This window comes from Erpetoichthys calabaricus, chromosome 2 (genome assembly GCF_900747795.2).
Source record: "Erpetoichthys calabaricus chromosome 2, fErpCal1.3, whole genome shotgun sequence".
Lineage (NCBI taxonomy): Eukaryota > Metazoa > Chordata > Cladistia > Polypteriformes > Polypteridae > Erpetoichthys > Erpetoichthys calabaricus.
In genome coordinates, this window is record NC_041395.2 from 208,026,548 (window position 1) to 208,049,297 (window position 22,750).

The window sequence follows — 22,750 nt, forward strand, 5'->3', positions numbered from 1 at the left end:
TCTAACACACCGCAGGCAGACCCCCGAGATGGTACAGAAGCCCCAGAGATACGGACTCCACAGTAGTGATGGGTCGCTCGATACTCAGGTTTCGACACTGTGTCGAGCTTTCGAAGCACTGGAGATCGCTTCGAGGCTTGCTTCAAATGCGCCCGTCACGTGATTTTGAGTCACGCTTGCGTAATGACGTCATTGATATCAGCGCAGTCAGCAGTCGATTTGGTCAGCCACTAGTCTGTGAAAGCGCTTTGGCTTCAAAGCGTAAAAGCAGTTGTTCTTGCTACAGCGATAAGGTTCGCTAACCCGAGATCAAATCCTAATTTAGGATCGCATATGTTGAAATAAGGATTTTGTATAAAACAGTTAAGTAGTACTTGTCTGAAAGTTAACAAATAAATTTTGGAGACATTATGAACGATTTACATGGGGCACCTTTTTCCTTGGTGTGGAATCGTGTCCACCTAGAATCTGCAACAAATTAATGAGCATATTTTGCGTAAGGTAGCACGTATTATAACAATCCAGAATCTACTCTACGCCATGTCGATCATATCAGAGAGGCTAAGAAACGTTTCACTAAAGCCGAGGTGGTCATTACACCAGTATATGCGCAAGACACTCTCATTAAACGTTTTTACTATTCAGTGATTCCCAGATCTGTAGCTGATTTGTATTAGTGATTTCCAAAAAGCAATGTGAGTAAAAGCATGTGCTGCATAACTAATCACAACTGTCTTCTGCAATTTTAGGAAAGCTTCGGGAGTTTTGCGTTAATGAGACAAAAACGTTGTTAAGAAACTTTGCGAAATCATCCAGAGGTGAACATAAAGATCACTCAAGTACTGACAAGAAGGAGCAGCTGGATAAACACATCTGGAGCCAAACTTTCAAAAAAGCACCTGACTTTGTAGGCAACATCCTTTCCTTCTGAATGCATCTTATCAAAGGCTGCGCCGGGGGGTAAATAAGTAATCTTCCGAACTGCAGCACAACGGAGTAAATCATTGATGTAAATAAAATTATTGAAAGACTAAGCTTTTGTCGTTTCTGTATTCTTAAACCATCTTCCAGTCCCACAATCCCCCGCAGTCACTGTCACATTTAACGTTCCCTGCTCCTCACCTGTCGTGTCACCCAAAGTATCAACACTCAGTGTCATTCAAGGCTTTACCGTCCTTCCTTTCATAGACATAAAATAAGACACACATTCCCTCTACATACGTGTCCAATAATAATAGTAAACTGGCAGGAATGAGAAAAAGCACAAGATGGGAATATTCATGACAAGAGCCTCGGCATCAGGGTGAGGATGTGCCTTGTCACCCATTACGTGAGCTCGTCTGCCACCCTTCAGTTGCACTGGCACACCTTACACTCTGGGGCAATTGCAATGGAGAATACCGACAATGTACACCTTCAGAAGTGGAATAAATCGACTGTATAAGTAGAACATTTCAGATAAACTATGAATTTTGTTAATCATAAACAATGCAACATAACTATTATATGTGTTGTTACTTTTTATTTATTCTCACCAAACGTTACATATCTACATGGGAAATGAACATGGGTAATATGTTTATAATCATTCTCACTAAAATACACTGTCCAAATATATTAATGAGCAAACTGAGACACATTGGCCTTTAGGAAATATAAAAAAGCGTATGCGCTGTCATTTAGGACACAATGCATTGTTAATGTGACGCACTCTCTACTGATGCGATGTCACAAAAAAAAAGAAACAGCACAGTCCGTGCAAACTCTTCGCCTCCTTGGTTTTTGACCTTATGATTGTCAACATCAAATCAATAAAGACATTTTAAGAAGATGACAAGTCTGCTATAGTCAGTTCAATGAACGGTCCTTTTAAAAAATTGCTTATACCGAATATAAATCAGAATCTCAATGATGCGGGACTCGCGAGTAGTAACGAATAATATATGACACTGAGAAATTGTAATTCCTAATAACGGGAACAAGTAAAAACTACGATTTCCTAAAACGGACACTGTAAATGTAGGCATTTCAATAAATAATTTAGGAGACTTGTGTGTGCATTTCAATACCAATTTAAGAACTACGTAGGCTACCTGTTGTACTATAAACGCTACCTCAAGCAGCACTTAACAGTAAATAGTCTAACAGGACAATGACTGACTGTACGACGATGCTGCGCCGCTACAATAAAGGTTCACACTGTCATTCTGCATGTTTAGAAGGCGCTGATTGGCTGAAACTGTTTATAGCGAATTGTCTTAAATTGGTAGTGCCGTATAGCGATCAGAAACGAAAAGACACATTTAGGCATGCTGGACAGTAGTTTGTTTTTCTACAATACAAATTCAGTACGACACCAGGGTCTCCAAAAACACAAATATGAAGTTTATTACGTTTTACAGTGAAACTCTTTACATACACAATATAATTAGGTACGTGTGCCCCCTGCCCGTCTACGGCGGCCCAATCTTCCCTCGACAGCTCGATTCGCTCGCTATCCGTCCGAGCTGAAAATATTGTTAAATGGAGGAATTGAAAAAAACCTTTAACAAGTGGAGGATCGATGACGCGAACCGCTGGTGTTTTTACCGAGAGACAGTTGCGATACCATTGAGCCACCTAATCAAGATAATCAACGAGCTTCGCACAACTGAACTACTATTACTGTTCTTACTGCGGCGGATGTGGAAATATGTTGTTTGACATATGCACGTTAAATTGGTTTAATTGACACGAGAGTATCATTGTTGTATTCTCCTAATGAAGACAAAAAAATTATATTTATAGATGTATACTATATGACGTACGGTTTTGAACAAAATTAAGCGTTCCATAAAAAGGTTGTACGATTTACCTAATCTTTTTATATATATATAAAGTTGATATATGACAATATATCTTTGACACTATGTATCAGACAAAGGAAATCACAGCAAACCACAAGAACAATAATTACTTCTCAGCAACTACCTGAATTGTGTAATGTCAATACGAATTACAAAATATAACTAGAGAGTTAAGTGTCAGATAGACTCTCAAAATATAGAGGTCAATGCCTTTGAGTGTGCTGAGGCTTCACAAAGATTCAGTAACCATGTCTGCTCGAGACTTCGAAGCCCTATCATGATCCAATCTCTGTACTACGCATGTCTGAGGCTTCAGAGCTCCGTCATGAGCTCAGTACTACGCATGTCTGAGGCTTCAGAGCTCCGTCATGAGCTCAGTACTACGCATGTCTGAGGCTTCAACTCCCCGTTTGAAGCCCGTCATGACGCAATCTCAGTAGTACTACGCATGTCTGAGGCTTCAAATCTGCTCGAGGCTTCGAAGCCTCAGTTACCCCAGTGCGCATGTCTGAGGCTTCGAATCTGCTCGACGCTTCGAAGCCTCAGTTAACCCAGTGCGCATGTCCGAGGCTTCGAATCTGCTCGACGCTTCGAAGCCTCAGTTAACCCAGTGCGCATGTCCGAGGCTTCGAATCTGCTCGACGCTTCGAAGCCTCAGTTAACCCAGTGCACATGTCCGAGGCTTCGAATCTGCTCGACGCTTCAAAGCCTCAGTTAACCCAGTGCGCATGTCTGAGACTTCGGCGGCACGTCATGAGCTCAGTACTACGCATGTCTGAGGCTTCAAATCCCCGTTTGAAGCCCGTCATGACGCAATCTCAGTAGTACTACGCATGTCTGAGGCTTCAAATCCCCATTCGAAGCCCGTCATGACGCAATCTCAGTAGTACTACGCATGTCTGAGGCTTCGAATCTGCTCGAGGCTTCGAAGCCTCAGTTAACCTAGTGCGCATGTCAGAGGCTTCGGTGTCCCGTCACGATCTCAGTACTCAGCATGTCTGAGGCTTCGGCACCCCATCAGGATGCAATCTCAGTACTATGCATGTCTGCTCATTGCTTCGAACCGCAATGCATGGGGGCGGGACATTTCCATTCCTCATGTCAGCTTACTGCTTTGACCCCAGAGAGTTAGGAAGTTATATTAATTACATTACACTGCATATTCCACCACCAGGTTACAAAATTTCAACAGAGTTGTGATTGGTGAAACAAATCTTTCTGGATCATCAACACAACTGAAATTATTGTGCAGTACATTACTTAGTGTCAAACTATAAAATGACAAATTTTGCATATTAAAATGCTGACTATTAGAATGCATAAGAACAGCTGTACTAATATGGTTCAAATCACTTCCTTCACCATAATACTCTGGCTGTTCTCATAAATATTCCAGTCTCTGTGTTGCACTGCCTCACTTCTATAGTGAACAGTGTTATGCGTGTATTCACTGAATATAGAAATCAACATATATATGATTGTACCGCTACTTCGCGGTTCACTTTTCGCGGATTCACGACTTCGCGGGTTTTTAAATACAAGTGATTGCCCGCCTATCGCGGAAGTTATGTTCCAGACCCATCAGCAACAGGAGAAAATCCGCAATATAGAAAGACCATATAAATAAACATTTTTATAGTTTAAGCCTTAAAATACCCATCCCACATGCTTTAAACACATGTAAACTTATAAAACACACTTTGTTAACACATATGATATGTGAATGTCGGGCTAAGGATATGAGTAACATCTCACTATTATAAAACATTTTAACTTCACGCAAGACAAGACAGTGAGACAGGAAAATTGGTGATGTACAGGCTTTTAAATTATTGACACGCAGAGCGACAAGCAGCACAAAGCCAGCACAAAGTCCACTTCTCCTTAGCGTTCATTCTGCTCCCCACCCCCTTGACAATCCGAAGTGGCAGGAGCGTGCTTCTCCTCCGGGGAGGGGGGTTTGAGCGAAGGTGCGTTCAGCTGTCACACACCCACACACACACACACACACACTCCTCCTCCTTCCGAACGTGCAGAGCGACAAGCAGTCATTTTGGCAGAAGCAGCACAAAGTCCATTTCTGCTCAGCGTGAGTTCAGCTGCCCCCCTTCACAAAGCGACTGCAGACACATTGACGTCTGATCGCTGCGTGCAGTGTGCAGTGTTGGTCTGCGGTGTTTAAGAATGTAGAAAGTGTTTAAGAGCATAGGAAGTGTTTATAAGAGTGTGGGAAAGGTTAACAAGAGAGTGAGAAAGGTTTGTAAGAGTATGGGAAGGGTTTAATAAAGCCTTAGAAATATGTATAAATAATAAAATAAATATAGGTCGCTACTTCGCGGATTTTCACCTATCGCGGGGGGCTCTGGAACGTAACCCCCGCGATAGGTGAGGGATTACTGTATATATATATATATATATATATATATATATATATATATATATATATTTGCAGCTGGAGATCCACAAAGGGAGAAAAAATGTATCATAAAGTATTCCTGAGCTTTCAACCCCTGCCAGGGGTCTTCATCAGAGGATAATGCTTAGACTTGCAAGAATCAAAGGCAATATATAGCAAAACATTATGTGGATGGGGGGTGGCTAAATCAGTGTGATTGGGGGGGGGGTATTGGGTGTACAGTTTATTTATTATGAACGTGTTCTTCTTGTGTGTCCTCACAGGTGGTGCAATGGTAGTGCTTCTGCTTTGCAGTAAGGAGACTGTGGAAGATTGTGGGTTCGCTTCCCAGTTCCTCCCTGTGTGGATAGCGCTTTGAGTACTGAGAAAAGCGCTATATAAATGTAATGAATTATTATTAAGTTTACATATGCTGGATTTACGTCCAAGTGTCTGTTGATGGCGTTCTCATTTGATAGCCAAGATTCGGCCAGCTCTTTGCCACTTTTAGTACTGGCCTTAAATTTGACTTGTCCCAGTTAAATGTATGTCCTGTTGATTTAGTATGCGTGTAGATCAATGAAAGTGAGTCCTTTCTTCTGATGGCGTTGCGATGTTCCTGTATACGTGTTGCGATTCTTTTTGAAGTTTGTCCTATGTATACTGCTGAGCAAGAACTGCGTGGAATACTATAAACTGCGTTTCGTGTTTCTGCTATCGATTTCTTGTTTTTAGCATTAAAGAGGACCGTGCGCAGATTGTTCGTGGGTTTACTTTGGTCAGCGGCTGTTGTATGTAAAGTGCTTTATAAATAAAGTTGACTTGACTTGACTTGTGCACTATTCTGACACCTGACTTGGCCAGGATGCCCGCTGTACCTTCTGACACATTGTGGTGATAAGGGAGTGAGTGCCAGGTGGGGTGGGGGTTCTGATTCAGTTCAATTGTTTGCTGAGTTTTTTGGCGTCTTCTGTGTAAGCTCCGATTAATGAATGTTTTTGAGTATCTGTTTGAAGTTATTCATTCATTTTTGTTTCCTTCGTATTACAGTGGGTGTGGACTCTTCTGAATAGAGTTTTAACACAGCTCCGTTTATGAGATACCGGGTGGTTGCTGGTGAAGTGTAATATCTTGTTTGATATTCTATATGTTCTATTTACTGTGTTATATGTTGTTTTTATACTGTTTGCTACGATATCACTGTTTCTGCCCCTTCTCATAAATATTCCTTTTCTTCCTCAGGTTCATTATTACTGCTATAATTACTGCATTAATGTTCAATATGTCTGTCAGTCAGTCAGTCAGTCATTGTCCAACCTGCTATATCTAAACACAGGGTCACGGGGGTCTGCTGGAGCCAATCCCAGCCAGCACAGAGCGCAAGGCAGGAACAAATCCCAGGCAGCATGCCAGCCCACCGCAGGACACACACATACACCAAGCACACACTTGGGACATGTTAGGATCTCCAATGCACCTAACCTGCATGTCTTTGGACTGTGGGAAGAAACCGGAGAACCCGAAGGAAACCCATGCAAACACGAGGAAAACATGCAAACACCACGCAGGGAGGAGCCGGGAAATTAACCCGGGTCTCCTTACTGTGAGGCAGCAGTGTGATAAAGATGTATCTAATGAAAATATGTGTCTTGTTTCATGTATATGATGAAATGGTAGATCTAGCTAACGTAGAGGGTTTCATTAGTTGTATTAGCTATATTATGTTACAATATGTAAACTGCAGGTCTTGTACTTTGAACGTTAGGTGATATACGTGTATCAAGTCTTATTTGCGCATGCTTCGAGATAAATGATTAGTATGGGCTGCTCTTACCGTAAACAAGAATAAATGTTTCTGGCAAAGACAGATTTTTTTTTAAATTACTATAAATATGGATAGCTGCCTGCTCTTTGTTTCCAGTGCATTAGTAGATCTTCATGCCGGCGTCTGTATCAATCGATGAAGAGTCTACAGCGTCGTCATTAACAAGGCTAACATGGGGTGAAGTAATTGACAGTGCTGATAAAAGTAACACACGACATATCTCAGTGACATTTGGCTTTACCTCCCCTTCATCATCTCACGTGCACTTTTAAACAAGCTTCAAGGTGTCGTTTTGAAACATTTGTGCGTCAAAAGCTCAGCGTCTCATTTCCAATGCACGTGATGATGTGGATGTGTAGCGCCAGTTCGTATCAGTATAGTTATTGCAAAATTTAGTGACAGTTAGTGATGGACCAATCGCATTTCCACGAGGTGTAGTCTAGTTTGGTTGAAGAGTTTAATTCAAATACTGATATATGCTGGTTTTACATTGGAATTAGAATATGAATGTACATTATGCAGATTAAATTCCCGATTAGAAGTCTAATACCAACCAGGTTTTCAAGGAGCATTGCCGCATAATCGGAACTATCAATCAAACGCATCAGGCAACGGCAATCTGCAATCCCCAGACAGATGCTGACCAGATTTGTTATTGAACACGAGACCTGGCGCTGTCCGACTGGCGTAATTGTTCAAGCCACCGTTACGTATACATTTACTTCTAAACAACGGTAATCCGTGCTAGCGCCTAACGTAACTAGTCAACGTTGATCCGATTACTGCAGAATAATTACTTGCTAAGCGTATGTCGATTTACAATTGCCAATTATAATTTTTGACTTCAAAGGTGTATATCACAACTTCATAGAGATTCAGTATTCGTCCACAATGCTCTAAGGGTTTACTGTTAAAATGTGCTGTTAATACAAATGGCCAGGAGGTGTCCCTAGAGAGGTGAGTGTCAAATGCTTCGAAGCTTCGATATGATTTCCGACACAATTGCTTCAAACGTGTTGATGCTTCATGAGGCTTCACTCCGCCCATCACTACTCCACAGCATATGTGAATCACATTACAGTAATACAATAATATGAGTACTCACAGACAAAACAAAAACAACAGGCTTCGGAGTCCCGCCCCACAATCAAACCGGAGAGAGTACGGCGTCCCCAAACGTCCTTAAAACACAGCATAGTCAAACCTGAGATAGTATGGAGGGCGCATGCGCCTACAACGACTACCACATGAAACACACACACGGCACCGGAGGTATAATATTAGCTCAACTAATGTAAATAAGCGCCTACAACGCGTCACGGCTCAAAAACAAAGGAGCTCAACTAACGTAAATAAGAAATGAGGCAACGCACCCATAGGTAACGACACAGCCACACAAAAAAGAGGATTCAGCCCCCCCGCCCCAGAGTGAAACGGGAAAAAGTACGGAGTCCAGAAAGGTTCACCATACACAGCATAATAGTACAGAAGGCGCGAGTTAGAACGAAAGTCAAAGGCACCTACAACGCGTAATATGAATATACGAACACTCCGTTTTAAACGTACATCATCCTCACACGTCCAAACTGTAATAAGAATAAACGAACGCTCCATATTGAATGTACGTCATCCTCACACGTCCAAACTATACAGCATGAGTGAATCACATTACAGTGATGCATTATTAACAGTACAACCACAGAAACTGCTCCGTATTAACAGTAAATGCAATTATTCATATTACTAACGGTAAACAACGGAGAACTAATGGAGTCACGATCACGGCTCCAAAACTATACAGCTCCACTAACGGAGCTACAAACACGAGCCCGCATGGACAAAAACAATAGACGGCGGTGCCTACAACGCGCGTCTGAAACCGCGGAAGCAAAACTGTCTCGGCTCCAAAACCAAACAGCTCGACTAACGGAGCTACAAACATATCTCATACATTCATCGATGTATTTCGGGTTACCCAACACCGGGGGTAGGCGAGCGAAGCGAGCAGGGGGCGGAGCCCCCTTGTGTTTTAGAGTACAGCAATACTGCATTGCAACACCTCCACTAGCAAATGCCACTTAATGTTTTTGGCTCCAGACCTACTTTGTCACCACTGTTCCTTAGGTGTCCCTGGCACTTTCTTCCATGTTATGGCAGTGTCCTCCAGTTGCTTATCTATGTGGTCAAATCTCTCTCTCTTCATTTCTTTCTATGAAGGTTGCCCTGTTACCGTGATTTTCCTTCTTTTAAATTTTTACACTCTCCCCCTCTCTGTACTCCAGGAGAAGGTAATCACTCTAGCTACTATTCTTCAAAACCTTTACTGACTTCCCACTGGAGATTCCTTAACTCCTAGGGCTTCTAGTTCTACAGTTTAGAGATGGCTCTATGCAATTCAGTTGACATTTGTTCTGTGATGTAGTTGGGAGGATGTTATTATCTATCTGTTCCACAAAGCTTCTTCTCAGCTGGACAAAATGAGTAGCACCATGAGATTATGATTTTTGATTTCTTCAGTACCTTCAGTACCATCCAGCTATCCCTGTTAAATGGTAAATGTAGAGTGAATGAGCCTTATGGTGTCCTAGATAATAGGCTGCCTCTCAAGCAGACTGCAGTTTGTGAGATTCAAGGACTATATTTCTGATACGGATGTGAGCAACAATGGAGCGCCACAAGAAAGAGTCCTGTCTCCTTTTCTTTTCATTCTGTACACCTCGGACTATAAATATAACACCAGGTCATGTCATTTGACAAAATTCTCAGATGATTCTGCACTTGTGGGGAGTATTGCTAGGGGGGATGAGACAGAGTTAGGAGTCAGGTGGAGAACATTGTGTCTTGGTGCAGAGAGAATTGTATGCATTTAAACATCAGCAAAATCAAGAAAGTTTTATAGAATTTACCACACCAAATAGCCTCTATGTCTGGTCACTATTCAGGGAGTAGATATAGAGGTGGTCCACTCTACTTCAATGACTGGCTGAACTGGTCTCATAGCACAGAGGAACTATATAGAAAGGGCAGAGCAGATTTTTTTCCTTCTTAGGAGAATGTGATCCTTTAATGCAAGTAGTAACATCCTTCAAATTTTCTATATCGCTGTGATGGCCAGTGTGATTTTTTTTTTTTTTAAACATTGTGGTGTGCTGGGCCAGTAACATCACTTCTGGAGAGGCCCACTGATTGAACAAACTAATTATAAGTGCAGACTCAGTTATGGGATGTACTCTGGACTCCATTGAGGTTGTAGCAAGGGGAGAATTACAACAAAATTGAGAGCAATTATGAGCAATGCAGCACATCCTCTCTCAGACATGCTAGCTAGTACTCAGCCCACATCCTTTATACCACTGTACTATAATTGCCAAGTCAGAAGTTTTTTTTTCTTTTTAATTTTCTTTCTTTTTAGTAATTCTGGCCAGTGTGTGTGTGAATTATGTATCTATCTGTCTATCTGTCTCTGCTACCTGTCTATGACGGGGTGAAATCTAAGTAATCAACGTGCATATTTGCAGTGCACCACCTATTATAATATATTTTGTAATGCATGCAAAAATAAAATACAATGCAAGCATGTGTAGTAATAAAATGCATTACTACAAATGTTTTTGATGTGCCATCTGTTGGAATGACAAATGCAATGCATTTGTCTATTGTTGTATGCCATTTAGTAATGTGGTGTTATTGTTTGTCATACACCATCTATTGGAACAACAAATGCAATGCATTTTATTACTGCAAATGTTTGGAATGTGCCATCTGTTGGAATGGAAAAAGCAAAGCATTTTATTACTAAAAATGTTTGTGGTGTGCCATCTGTTTGACAGAGACATAGCAACTGGATAAACACACATATACACACACAGTTATCCTTGTATTAACTCTTTGAGGGCTGAATATTTTTTCCAGTTTTCTGAAAACCACACAAAGCAATGGTTTCACACATAAATCAATATAAAACATCTTTTGCTGTATGGTGACATTCGGTGACTCTGGCAGCAGCAGCTACATGGGGGCAGCTCAATGACCAGCAGGAATATGTGATGGGCTGGCTGCCTGGCTGTCTTTTAAAGCGCAGCAGTAGCAGTCTCAGTGTGATGCAATCTGGTTTGTACCTCTTGTCATCGTAAGAGGCATTCCTCTCAGGTGAACGTTGGCATAGGTGCATTAACTATACGGACATGTTGAGCACCACAATCAGCTGACGCTGGCCACTCACTTTCGTTTTCGATCTCCAGATCACTTACATCAAAGTCCGACAACTCAGAGTCTGACTTAGCAATATGACATGCAAAATGCCGTTCACAGAGTATTTTGCTTTGTGCATTCATCAGATGTTGATGCCATTTGAGGGGTTGTTTGCTCTTTGCTATGCACGCGCAGGAAATCTCGGTCGAATCAATGAAGCTAACTTTAAAGAGAGTTGAACTAAAACATAATGGCAAGTTTTGTCACAGTTTACAGCTGATTACCGTCCCATACCCCTGAATTTCGACAAAAGTCGACATCCACCCTGAAAGAGTTAAGGTGGATGAGTGCCTGGAAAAAGCCAGATTTCCCCTGAGGACAAATATATACCTACCTACTTTCTCATCTTTTTCTTTTCTTGTTCTTTGGTCTTATTCATATGCTGGTCAGCTGTCAAGAGGGCTACCCCTTTCGTAATTTTCTTTTTTTATTTTATTTTATTAACATTTACCACATTTCTCAAGCTTTGGGGTGGAGCATCAAGAGGGTATATTTTGGTGGTCTCCCTTTTACTGTTATTAATAACAAAAAACATTTTAAATGGCTCTTGTTTATATCTAGTTAACATCCGTCAATCCAGTTTAAATTTTTATTATAAAAAATTAGATGGCAAAAACGGGTGCAAATAACTGTAATGACCACTAACCTAAGTGTATGATATATTGAATGCAGAATCTTTGGAGAGCATACAGATCAAAGAGGAGGAGATAAGAGAACCCACTTTTCCATAGTAACTCATGCTGGCCCAGACTGAGTAATACATGACTCACTTCAAAAACCCATAGCCCAGGCATTTATCATGCAATCTGTCATGAGTAGTGCCCAACTTCCTCATGTATTTTTTTTAATTGTGCAAGAAAAAAACTCCTTTATTCCATGTGTTTTTTTGCCTCTGCTACTACCTGCAAAGAGAGCTAAAAGGTAACTATTTGGCTGTGTTGTTATCGTCTCCATCTCTCTTGATTGTCCTAATTATACAAAACAGAATATCCTCCTAAATAGGGACGCTGAAATCCACTCCTAGAGTCTCTGTAATCCTGCAAATATTGTTTCTTGACAAACATCTCATGCAACCTGCCTATGCTCTGCCCAAAAAACAAATCAAAGCAGACTCACCATGTGGGTGCAAATCAAAGGTTGGTGTGGGTGTGTTGGTGGTTGTGTGTAATGCTAATAGTTATGTATATGTGGAATGGACCCAAAACGTTTAGGCCTTGGATGTGGAAGCTGGTTCTCAATGCATGAAGCACAAGTTTTCCATCCATCCATTTTCCAACCCGCTGAATCCGAACACAGGGTCACGGGGGTCTGCTGGAGCCAATCCCAGCCAACACAGGGCACAAGGTAGGAACCAGTCCTGGGCAGGATGCCAACCCACCGCAGAGCACAAGTTTTTCTGGTGGGAAAGGAGCAATCCCTAATGTGGTTGTAAATCCTAAGCAGAGATCTGGTTTAACATACCTCCTTGCATAGCATTGGCCCTAGAAGCAGATGTCTTGATCATGAACACTCTATTACCCTTCTGATTCTATGTCTAAAGCTTGGAGTTTATATCATATCAAAAACCATCACGTAGCAATGAGGAAAACTTTGACTGCAGATTGTGCATAAAGAGTTAACATCATCTTAGAAAATTTGATATTTCTAGTCCTAGCCTATCAGTGCTTGCATGGGGGAGCACCTACCAATGTCTGTGCCTACATGAGTCTGTTTTGGTGCTGAACACATTTGGAACATTTGGAAGTAAAAGCCTTGGTAGTTGGCTGTTTTTTCTGATTCATCTGGGCACCAGGAATGGCAGTGAAAAATGAGGATCATCTGCCATTTCAAATAGAGAGAAGGCTGTTCACTGGTGTAAGAACCTGGGTAGGGTAAACCATAGCAAGTGTGTCAACCCCCCTGTAAGTAGTGTTTAAATTAATTCACATAATGGGTTTGGAAAAATATTAGATGAGTAAGAGGTTAATTAGAGTGACTAATTCTGTGCATAAAGTATACTACTCAAAAAATTAAAGGAACACTTATTAATTAGAGTATAGCATCAAGTCAATGAAACTACCTGGATATTGATCTGGTCAGTTAAGTAGCAAGAGGGGGTTGTTAATTAGTTTCAGCTGCTTTGGTGTTAATAAGATTAACAACAGCCCAAAAACAGGAATGGTTTAACAGGTGGAGGCCACTGACATTTTTCCCTCCTCATCTTTTCTGACTGTTTTTTCACTAGTTTTGCATTTGGCTATGGTCAGTGTCACTACTGGTAGCATGAGACAATACCTGGACCCTACAGAGGTTGCACAGGTAGTCCAACTTCTCCAGGATGGCACATCAATATGTGCCATTGCTGGAGGGTTTGCTGTGTGACCCAACACAGTCTCAGGGGCATGGAGGATATTCCAGGAGACAGGCAGTTACTCTAGGAGAGCTGGACAGGGCCATAGAAGGCCCTTAACCCTTCAGCAGGACCGGTATCTGCTCCTTTGGGCAAGGAGGAACAGGATGAGCACTGCCAGAGCCCTACAAAATGACCTCCAGCAGGCCACTGGTGTGAATGTCTCTGACCAAACAATCAGAAACAGACCTCATGAGGGTGGCCTGAGGGCCCGGCATCCTCTGGTGGGCCCTGTGCTCACTGCCCAGCACCGTGGAGCTCGATTGGCATTTGCCATAGAATACCAGAATTGGCAGGTCCACCACTGGCACCCTGTGCTTTTCACAGATGAGAGCAGGTTCACCCTGAGCACATGTGGCAGACGTGAAAGGGTCTGGAGAAGTCGTGGTGAACGTTATGCTGCCTGTAACATCGTTCAGCATGACCGGTTTGGTGGTGGGTCAGTGATGACCTCCAGCAGGCCACTGGTGTGAATGTCTCTGACCAAACAATCAGAAACAGACCTCATGAGGGTGGCCTGAGGGCCTGGCATCCTCTGGTGGGCCCTGTGCTCACTGCCCAGCACCGTGGAGCTCAATTGGCATTTGCCATAGAATACCAGAATTGGCAGGTCCACCACTGGCACCCTGTGCTTTTCACAGATGAGAGCAGGTTCACCCTGAGCACATGTGGCAGACGTGAAAGGGTCTGGAGAAGTTGTGGTGAACGTTATGCTGCCTGTAACATCGTTCAGCATGACCGGTTTGGTGGTGGGTCAGTGATGATCTGGGGAGGTATATCCACGAAGGGATGCACAGACCTCTACAGGCTAGACAATGGCACCTTGACTGCCATTAGGTATTGGGATGAAATCCTTGTACCCATTGTCAGACCCTGTGCTGGTGCAGTGGGTCCTGAGTTTCTCCTGGTCCACGATCATGCCCGGCCTCATGTGGTGAGAGTATGCAGGCAGTTCCTGGAGGATGAAGGAATTGATACCATTGAATGGCCCCCTCACTCGCCTGACCTAAATCCAATAGAACACCTCTGGGACATTATGTTTCGGTCCATCCACCAGGTTGCACCTCAGACTGTCCGGGAGCTCTGTGATGCCCTGGTCCAGATCCGAGAGGAGATCCCCCAGGACACCATCCATCATCTCATTAGGAGCATGCATACAAGCATGTGGGGGCCATACAAACTACTGAGTGCGATTTTGAGTTGCTGCAATGAAATTTCGACAAAATGGACTAGCCTGCTGCATCATTTTTTCACTTTGATTTTCAGGGTGTCTTTGAATTTAGCCCTCTGTAGGTTGATAATTTTCATTTCCCTCAAATGATGTGGCATCCTTTCATTCCTAACACATTACCCAGTCCATATCAATATAGATATCCAGCATGTTTTTTTCCCATTGAGATCTGATGTGTTTGCAACGTGTTCCTTTCATTTTTTTGAGCAGTTTAGATTAGACAAGAGCAGTGTTCCGATTTATGTACTATTAGTTCCCTATTTTTGCCCTTTGAACTCCATTAGAAAGTTATGTTGAAAATACAGTATATGTCAAGGAATTTGTTTCCTGTTGTAAAACATTACCTAAAAGCTAATCACAAGTCTGTTTATTGCCCATCCTGATGCAATGGTCTTTTGTAACCGCTGCCTATTTTTGAGATCTTGTCTTAAAAGTTTTCGAAACAGAGTAAAACTGTAATATTTTTTATAGGTATGGGATTTATGCAAATCATTTTCTGTTCACCTCTTATTAACATGTACAGTTGGAATGATATGAGTGAAAGAATTTCATAACAGATCTAAAGCAGTGCATCCATTGTATTTTGCTGTGCTTGGTATAAGAGAGTGTGCAGACATGTAGGCTGTGCCTGCAACACCACTTTGTCAACACCAGTTTCAAAGTTCTCACAGGTGGGACCCTGGCCTTGTGCCACTCCCAAAGCCTTGTATTGTCTCCTAGCACATACACTGAAAGGTGATCACCTCTGCCAAGATGGGATTAGGCTTTGGGTGTTACAAGGTCTTTGTAGGGCTGGATTTTCTCTCCGTCTCTCTCTGCTGTTAGTCGACTAGTGTTAGTGCACTATGGGGAGGAGTGGGGGAGGTGAGATGTGGGGGGGGGGGGTGTCTGTATTTCTACACCGTGGGAGTGCCGAGCTAACCGTTTAGAGCTTTATATATAAAGCTGGTGTAATACGCTTAGCTTAAGGCCATTGAAGGAGAAACGTTTCCTGGTAAAATGGAAACTTGAGCTTTGATTTGATGTCTTCATTCTAGGACAAATATGGGAATTTTATTCCAGTATAGCAAAGCCATAGGTTCGACTTTTGTAACCTTTGCCCCATACCTGCCTTGGTGCTCAGCAGTGGAAATTATTGAGAATATACAGTATTTGTGATAGTCTAGTCTGGATCATATGAGTGCCTCATTTAGAAAGGTGCCTGAATATATTACTGCAACTTACAGTAATGATACCTTTAGCACATTTCTGCCTTTTAGGCCTTTAGGGCATGTTGGCTAAGATATTAAACACAATTTTTAAGCTTTCTATTTAATGCACACTTCTGTCTGACTGTGTGACACTTGTTACATGTAATACTAAAAGATGAAAACAATTATACTACCAGTGTGTACTTCTAAAGTGCCCTGGGATGGCAGTAACTATAGAAATTTTCTATATTACATTATGAATTTTATATTGTCTATGGTCATAAATGTTGACATATATCACTGTCCTAAAAACCACCACTATCTTTTCAAAGCAAAATATTCTCTAGTTTATGGTAACTGGAGGCCAGACTGTATCCTGATGGCATCTGGTGCGAAGCAGAAACCAACCTTGCAGAGGTTGCCACTCCATTGGTAGGGCACATCCGCACACTCACTCAAACTATTGCCAGGTTGCACTTGCTAACTTAACAAACATGTCTTTAACTCTCTTTTATTGTTCTTAGAAATATGTGCAGATTGTGTGCAAACTTGCCATTTATTTAAAGTGCATGATAGGCTATTAAAATCATATTTCAATTCATTTAGTTCATTTTATGAGCCTGATTATACCCCACAGTACCAATATTAGGTTTGAGGGGTCAGAGCCCGTCCAGGCAGAGACAAGGTCTGGAATCAGCACAAGTGCATTGCAGGCTTAGAACTGAGCCAATCATTTTGCTCTGTTATATAACTTGCCTTATAAATTTCTAGTTTTGTCTATGCAATGAGCCCTTTTATATGATTTTTTCTAGTCCAGTTAGATAAGGCCTTTAACCTGAAAGGTGCTCCAGGGGCACTGTACAATAGCTGACCCTGTGCTGTAACCTCCAAAGGTCATGCGAAAAGACAATAAAAAAATATCAATAAAATAAAATGATGCATATTTTCTTTATTCCATTAATTGGTTAGTGGAAAATTAACCATTTAGTTACTTTTGTGTTTATAGATTGCAAGCTTTCATGGTGTCATTAATATATCATATATAAAACAGAAATTTGATCAAAAATGTACATGCATATTGCTGGTTTTATTCCTGTGACCATAATGCAATCAGAGTGAAACTTCAACTGGAAAAAAACAGAATTAGCTTAAATAAAACCATTAGCAACTGTTTTGACAAAATTTCTTCTGAGATTGATTTAAGAGATCCTCTAGGAATGATGATGAGTGTTATTATTGTATCATTAAAGATTTCCTGCACTGTGATGAAATCCTTCAAACGACAAATGGAGAGGACCTATTTGTGACAAGCGTGTGTAATGTGGTGCTGGGCTGTGGAGTTTTGTTTTTTGCTCCAGGCTAACCTTTCTGTTCTGTGGACTACAATTGTACTTCAACTTTTCATATAGGTTCCTATGTCAACTCTTTTATAGCATATTGAGTCATTGTCGTAAATTTATTAAACAAAGGTTGAATATTTAAAGTTTTATTTTAATATAAGCTAGTGCTTGGCAGTATACTGATTCATACTAAAAAACGTTTTTTATTTTTGTTATGATATGGATTTTTCTTATACTAGAACACCGGTTTAAATAGCCTAAACAACGTTCAGACCGTGGCGCAGCTGGAAACTGTTTAAGGGGGGACCTTTTTCACTGCTGCACCGCTAAACAGGCATGCAACGGAGTACATGCGTTAATGGAGGTATTGAACGGTGAAAATGAACAGACAACATTCCTAAACGGAAGCTGTAGCAGACGATAAAGTTGAACATGATGACACAGAAGACCTTTTGACGAAAAAAGGTGCCGTGTCTGTTGTCTGAAGATACTTTGGTTTTAAAAGTTCGGATGTGGACCATTATGTTCAAATGTGTGAATACTGTTTCTATACTACTGGATAATACTGCAAGCCAAGTTGTACTTGTTTTATTTTTTTTTTTTCAACACTGTGTAATGTATCTGGTTACTGTGTAATAGTTAGACGATGCCGGTCCCCTAAAGACACCCTCTTTCCACATGGGAGTCTGTTGAACCAACACCATTGATAGTTATGACCGAGATGAGCTGAGAAATCTCATTGAAGCCAGGGGATGGTGGAAAGTGCTCAAGTGCTTTTGTTAAAAACAGTCAAAGTAAAACCAAAAGTGTCCATTGTGTAGTGTTCAGAAAAATACAGTACCCAAATAAATAGCAAATTCATAAAACCAGTGAAACGTGGAGATAAAATCCATAATAAATCCGTTAAAATAGAGGTTAAAGTCTCCACCCTTCACTGGCGTTGCTGGCGGAGCCTTTGCAGCACGAACTGCTTTCTGCCAACCCCTGTCTTGGTTGCCACCACACTGCGCAGCCAGACCGTCAGAGGTCGGCATACCTCCTGTCTTCCTTTGCGCTCACTCAGTCGCTCCTCAGATCCATTGGGAGGTCTTACATTTTGCTCGCCCCACTCTACACGCTTAGTCAGTGGGGTGAACCAGCCCCTAGATCGCCTCAGCCTGCGCTCCCTCACTTAGCCCCAGCTCGTGCTGCCTTCACCTTCCTGGTGTCTGGATCGTCTCCCATGACTGCCTTTTCCCTTCTTTAACCTCCTTGTGCTCTATCTTTTCTTTTTTCTTTCCCCCTATCCTGCCGGCCCATAAATATATGTCTACGTGGGCGCAGCGCCATATTCACACGCCGCAGTAAGCCGATCAAGCAAATGAGAACGATCGGGTGCAACTCGCCCCAATCACCTCATCAACTCCTCATGGCCGTGCAATTGCGCCCACGGACACGGCAAACTGGATTTATAAACTGACCTTTTTTTTTTTTTGCAGCTGCGGACCCACTATACCACAAATAATATTATAAATGCAAGTTGCAGTTTTATTATTTGTGTATATGGCCTAGAAGCAAGGTCCATATTAATGCAATTTGCCTTAATGATGGTTCAGTTGGTAAAGATGTCCTCACCCAGTTGCACTTGTTTTATTTTATTTTATTTTGGTAAATACTGTGTAATGTACCTGGGCTTGAAGTTTTGAAGTAATAGTATTAGTACTGGAAGTTGCACTATTATTTATATTGTTGTTATTATTTATTAGTTTACCATCATTAAACTGCATAATATTTAAAGTTGTTTAAAAAGTCATTTTAACGTGTCAGTGGACAGAGATTGTTAACATTAACAGAAAGTCTAGTTGGTTTTCAAAAAAAATTTACTGTTTATTCCTTTTCTAAGACATGTTCAGTGTAATACAACTTTTGACAAGCACCTCTGGATATTTTACTAAGTCTAAATGCCTCTTTGGATGGTTGACAATATGTTGTCCAATTTTTAGTTTAAGTTTTTTGCAAAATTTTTTCAGTAAAAAGGTTCTATATTTTGACTGTATCAGTCATGCAATGTGATTCCTTCTCTTCATTAGTGCCCCCCTCCTTGAAAACTATCACTTTATGGGGCCATGCAAACCAGTATTAATACTTGTGTGCACATTAAAATGTTTTTTTGTACAATGTCAGTGACATTGGAATCTCATGACAGTGGAATAGGTTATTCCTAGTTATTACTTAGCAGTAATTGCAGTGGAAAATGTGGTTAACTCATGCATGGGAAAAAACTACCGTTGAATACCGTGAAACCAGTACAATTTTGAAAAATACAGTGATATAGAATTTTGGTCATACCGCCCAACGCTAATATAAGCTATATAGCACATCTCATGATTGAGTATAAAAATAATGCCCTGTCATTGATAGATAATGCTCACATTGTATGAACTGTTGATTCCTGCCTCGTGTAATACAGGCCTTATCAATAAGCAAATTGAATTAATTGGCAGTAATTCCCAAAACTATGTTTGCAACCCAAATGAGTCACAAGAGTATTAATGAAGGTCAAGGAACTATCTTAAAATTATATATTAACATTGCATATAGTAATGTTTAGACTCTCCCGACCAGACAATTTCATTCATGGTTACTCATGGTTACTTTGGCATCTTTACATGAAATAATTGATTGACCAAATAACATAATTAATTAAAATAATAGTTTCTTCTTATTGCAGAAAGAGTGAGGAAGCATGATACTTTAAGAGGCAAGTAAAACGAGGACCAAGCAATGAGGTTACACTCTCTACCGAGCAATGGACTTGGGAATGTTGCTGACAGTAACTCCCTGTCAAGTGTGCAGGTAAGCTTGGCTAGTCACACTCCCTGTCAAGCTATGACATTACCTCTCAGATTCACTATCTCAGCTTGCGTGTGGGTTGTTTTATTCTCATACCTTTCTGTTACTTTTTTGCCTTTGCTTTTTTGCACAGGTTTTCTTAGTTTTTTTTTTTTCCCCAAATCTCATTCATTCCATATACTTATTCCTGATTTTGTATTCTCTGAAGTAAATTCACAGATATCTGACCTTACAAGTATTCTCTTAATATCTTAACTGAACTCATTGTAGTTGAATTTAAATGTTGACACAAAGTTGTTAAAACTTATAATTGACCACATCAGTTCAGCAGTAAATGTGCTGATTCAGAAAAAAATATTCATGGCTATCTGGAGTTGACAGTAGTTATCCCAGCCAGTTTGGAGTAGCAGATCTTCCCATTTATAAAGTAGTAAATTTAGACACTCCATGCAATGATGTCCCTTTCTGAGTGCATATATATATTCTGCCTGCAGCACTCACCAGATCTTTCTAGTTGAGCATTAACTGGTAGGCAAACTAGGTGGACACCTAAAGCTGAAAGTACTGATATTTTTATGGATCCAAAAATATGAACAGATGACTCTTTCAAATCCTAGACACAACTGTTGCAGTTGGGTTAAGGTACTTTAGCTGACCAGGGCAAAGACAAATTATCTTAGCTGAGACTAGAACATGGGCAATAATATGAGACATGAGAGGACATAACGTCTTATCATGGGGATGGGGAAACATTAAATGGCTTTGATATGCTACTATAACTAGTTACTGGGCTACATAAACTATCTTACAATTAAAGATGGTACTTGCTTAACAGAGTGCTATGAACCTCAGTAAACAGACACCCTTGATCAGAGAAATTAATACAGATGATGATTTTCAGAGCATTCTCTCCAGCTGATCTGAATCATAACAGTATAAGTAATACTGATGGTATAATCCAGAGGACTTTGACTGCATGAGTTCAGCCCTGTAAAACAGGCACATGGTGCCAAGTGACCTGGGCATTCAAGAAAAGCAGTGGATGGCTTTTTATTTTTGTTGCCCTTTTTTATAATGCTTAGTCCCACCATATGCACTCTGCTGCACTAGAGTACATGTTTTGTCTTGCTAGAGTAATATATTACTCTATTTTCCCCTTTTGTATTATTAAAGTGTAGCCTTTGTCAGAATGCCTCAAATCTCACAGACTTACCACTGTTTATAAGGTATTATAGATAATAAATTCTCCCCACCTTCCCTCCTACATCTATAACCTCAGGCAATTAGGTGTAGTAAAAGACAAGCAGGAGTTAAGTTACAATTTAAACAATGTATTATTGATAATATTCATAAATAATAACAATATGCAAGGTACATTTGAATATTGGTAACCATACAGCCTGATAAATGGTGATGTGTAGTTTCAGGCAGCACACAGACTTGTTAGTTACTTAAAATGTCTCTAGTTAAGTCCTCATCTGTGGTCAGCTTTCTTCAGAACAGGCCACATACCTGTCGAAATGTGGCTGTCGAGCTGTGCTCTTCATTGTGTTGCCCCTTTTCAGTTCATGGTGTGAGATGCTCATTCATCAGTTTGGTAAGAGAGAGAGTGTGAGGGTGTGAGCAAATTTATAGATGTTCTGTCCAACCCCTAGAGCCAATAGGACGTCATAGTATTTAAAGGCTTCTGATACAAGCCAGTTCCAAACAGCCATACTTCAGACCAATGGGGGGATAGAACACCTTCACACCTGCCATTCCCCCAAAACCATATGTTAAGGTAAAGCTTGGCAGTTAGGCAACCTGGCTTTCCTACAGGGGTTGAGAGACTTCAGAGAAACATTTACCAAACTTGTTTTAGGCACTTCCCCCAACTCTGTCGTAAAATTCACTTTCCTGACCTAGTTTTGCCTAAGTTACAAATAAAGACATACAAAATATTTATCAACTTGTATGCAAAATATCACATCACAACAGTACACAAATGAGTACTGTTTGAATTTTAGTGCACACTTGCTGAATTTAAACAAACAAAAAAAAAAGTAGATTGTTTTCTATGCTTATATAGGTGCTCAGTAAAAATTCAGATCTTAACAGCTTCTTTGGCTGTGTTTTTTTCACACAGCTAATCTCCGTGACCCCTTCAGACACCTCACCATCTGCACAAATGGATGTGTTTTTCTCTGGGGGTTCACCAGACTGCGACTGGTCCAATGAGGATCCCCTTCAGCAAGAGAGGCGGCACAGTTCCTGTACTGGGCATCTACAGGGAGCAGAAGTACACCTACGACAATCCTCACAACTGAATGTTGGCACGGGGCCACTGGACTCCTTCCGTCGACACAGCTGGGAGCCTGGAAAAGAAGCACAATTCAGCTCTGCATTTGACCAGCGCAGGTACACGTGGCTCACTGGCTAATTATGCCCAGCACAATCTGTGGCATTGCCTAA

At 41.1% G+C, this 22,750-nt stretch overlaps 1 protein-coding gene across 1 annotated transcript in view; it reads left to right on the forward strand.

Annotated features, from left to right (window-relative positions):
* The window catches only part of arhgef1a (Rho guanine nucleotide exchange factor (GEF) 1a), a 260,502-nt gene that overhangs the window by 16,434 nt on the left and 221,318 nt on the right, over positions 1 to 22,750 (forward strand). The window contains exons 2-3 of the mRNA XM_028795071.2: positions 20,178 to 20,302; positions 22,425 to 22,696. Of these exons, the coding sequence (XP_028650904.1) occupies positions 20,231 to 20,302; positions 22,425 to 22,696 (344 nt within the window). The 5' untranslated portion in view covers positions 20,178 to 20,230. The remainder of the gene's footprint in view (positions 1 to 20,177; positions 20,303 to 22,424; positions 22,697 to 22,750) is intronic.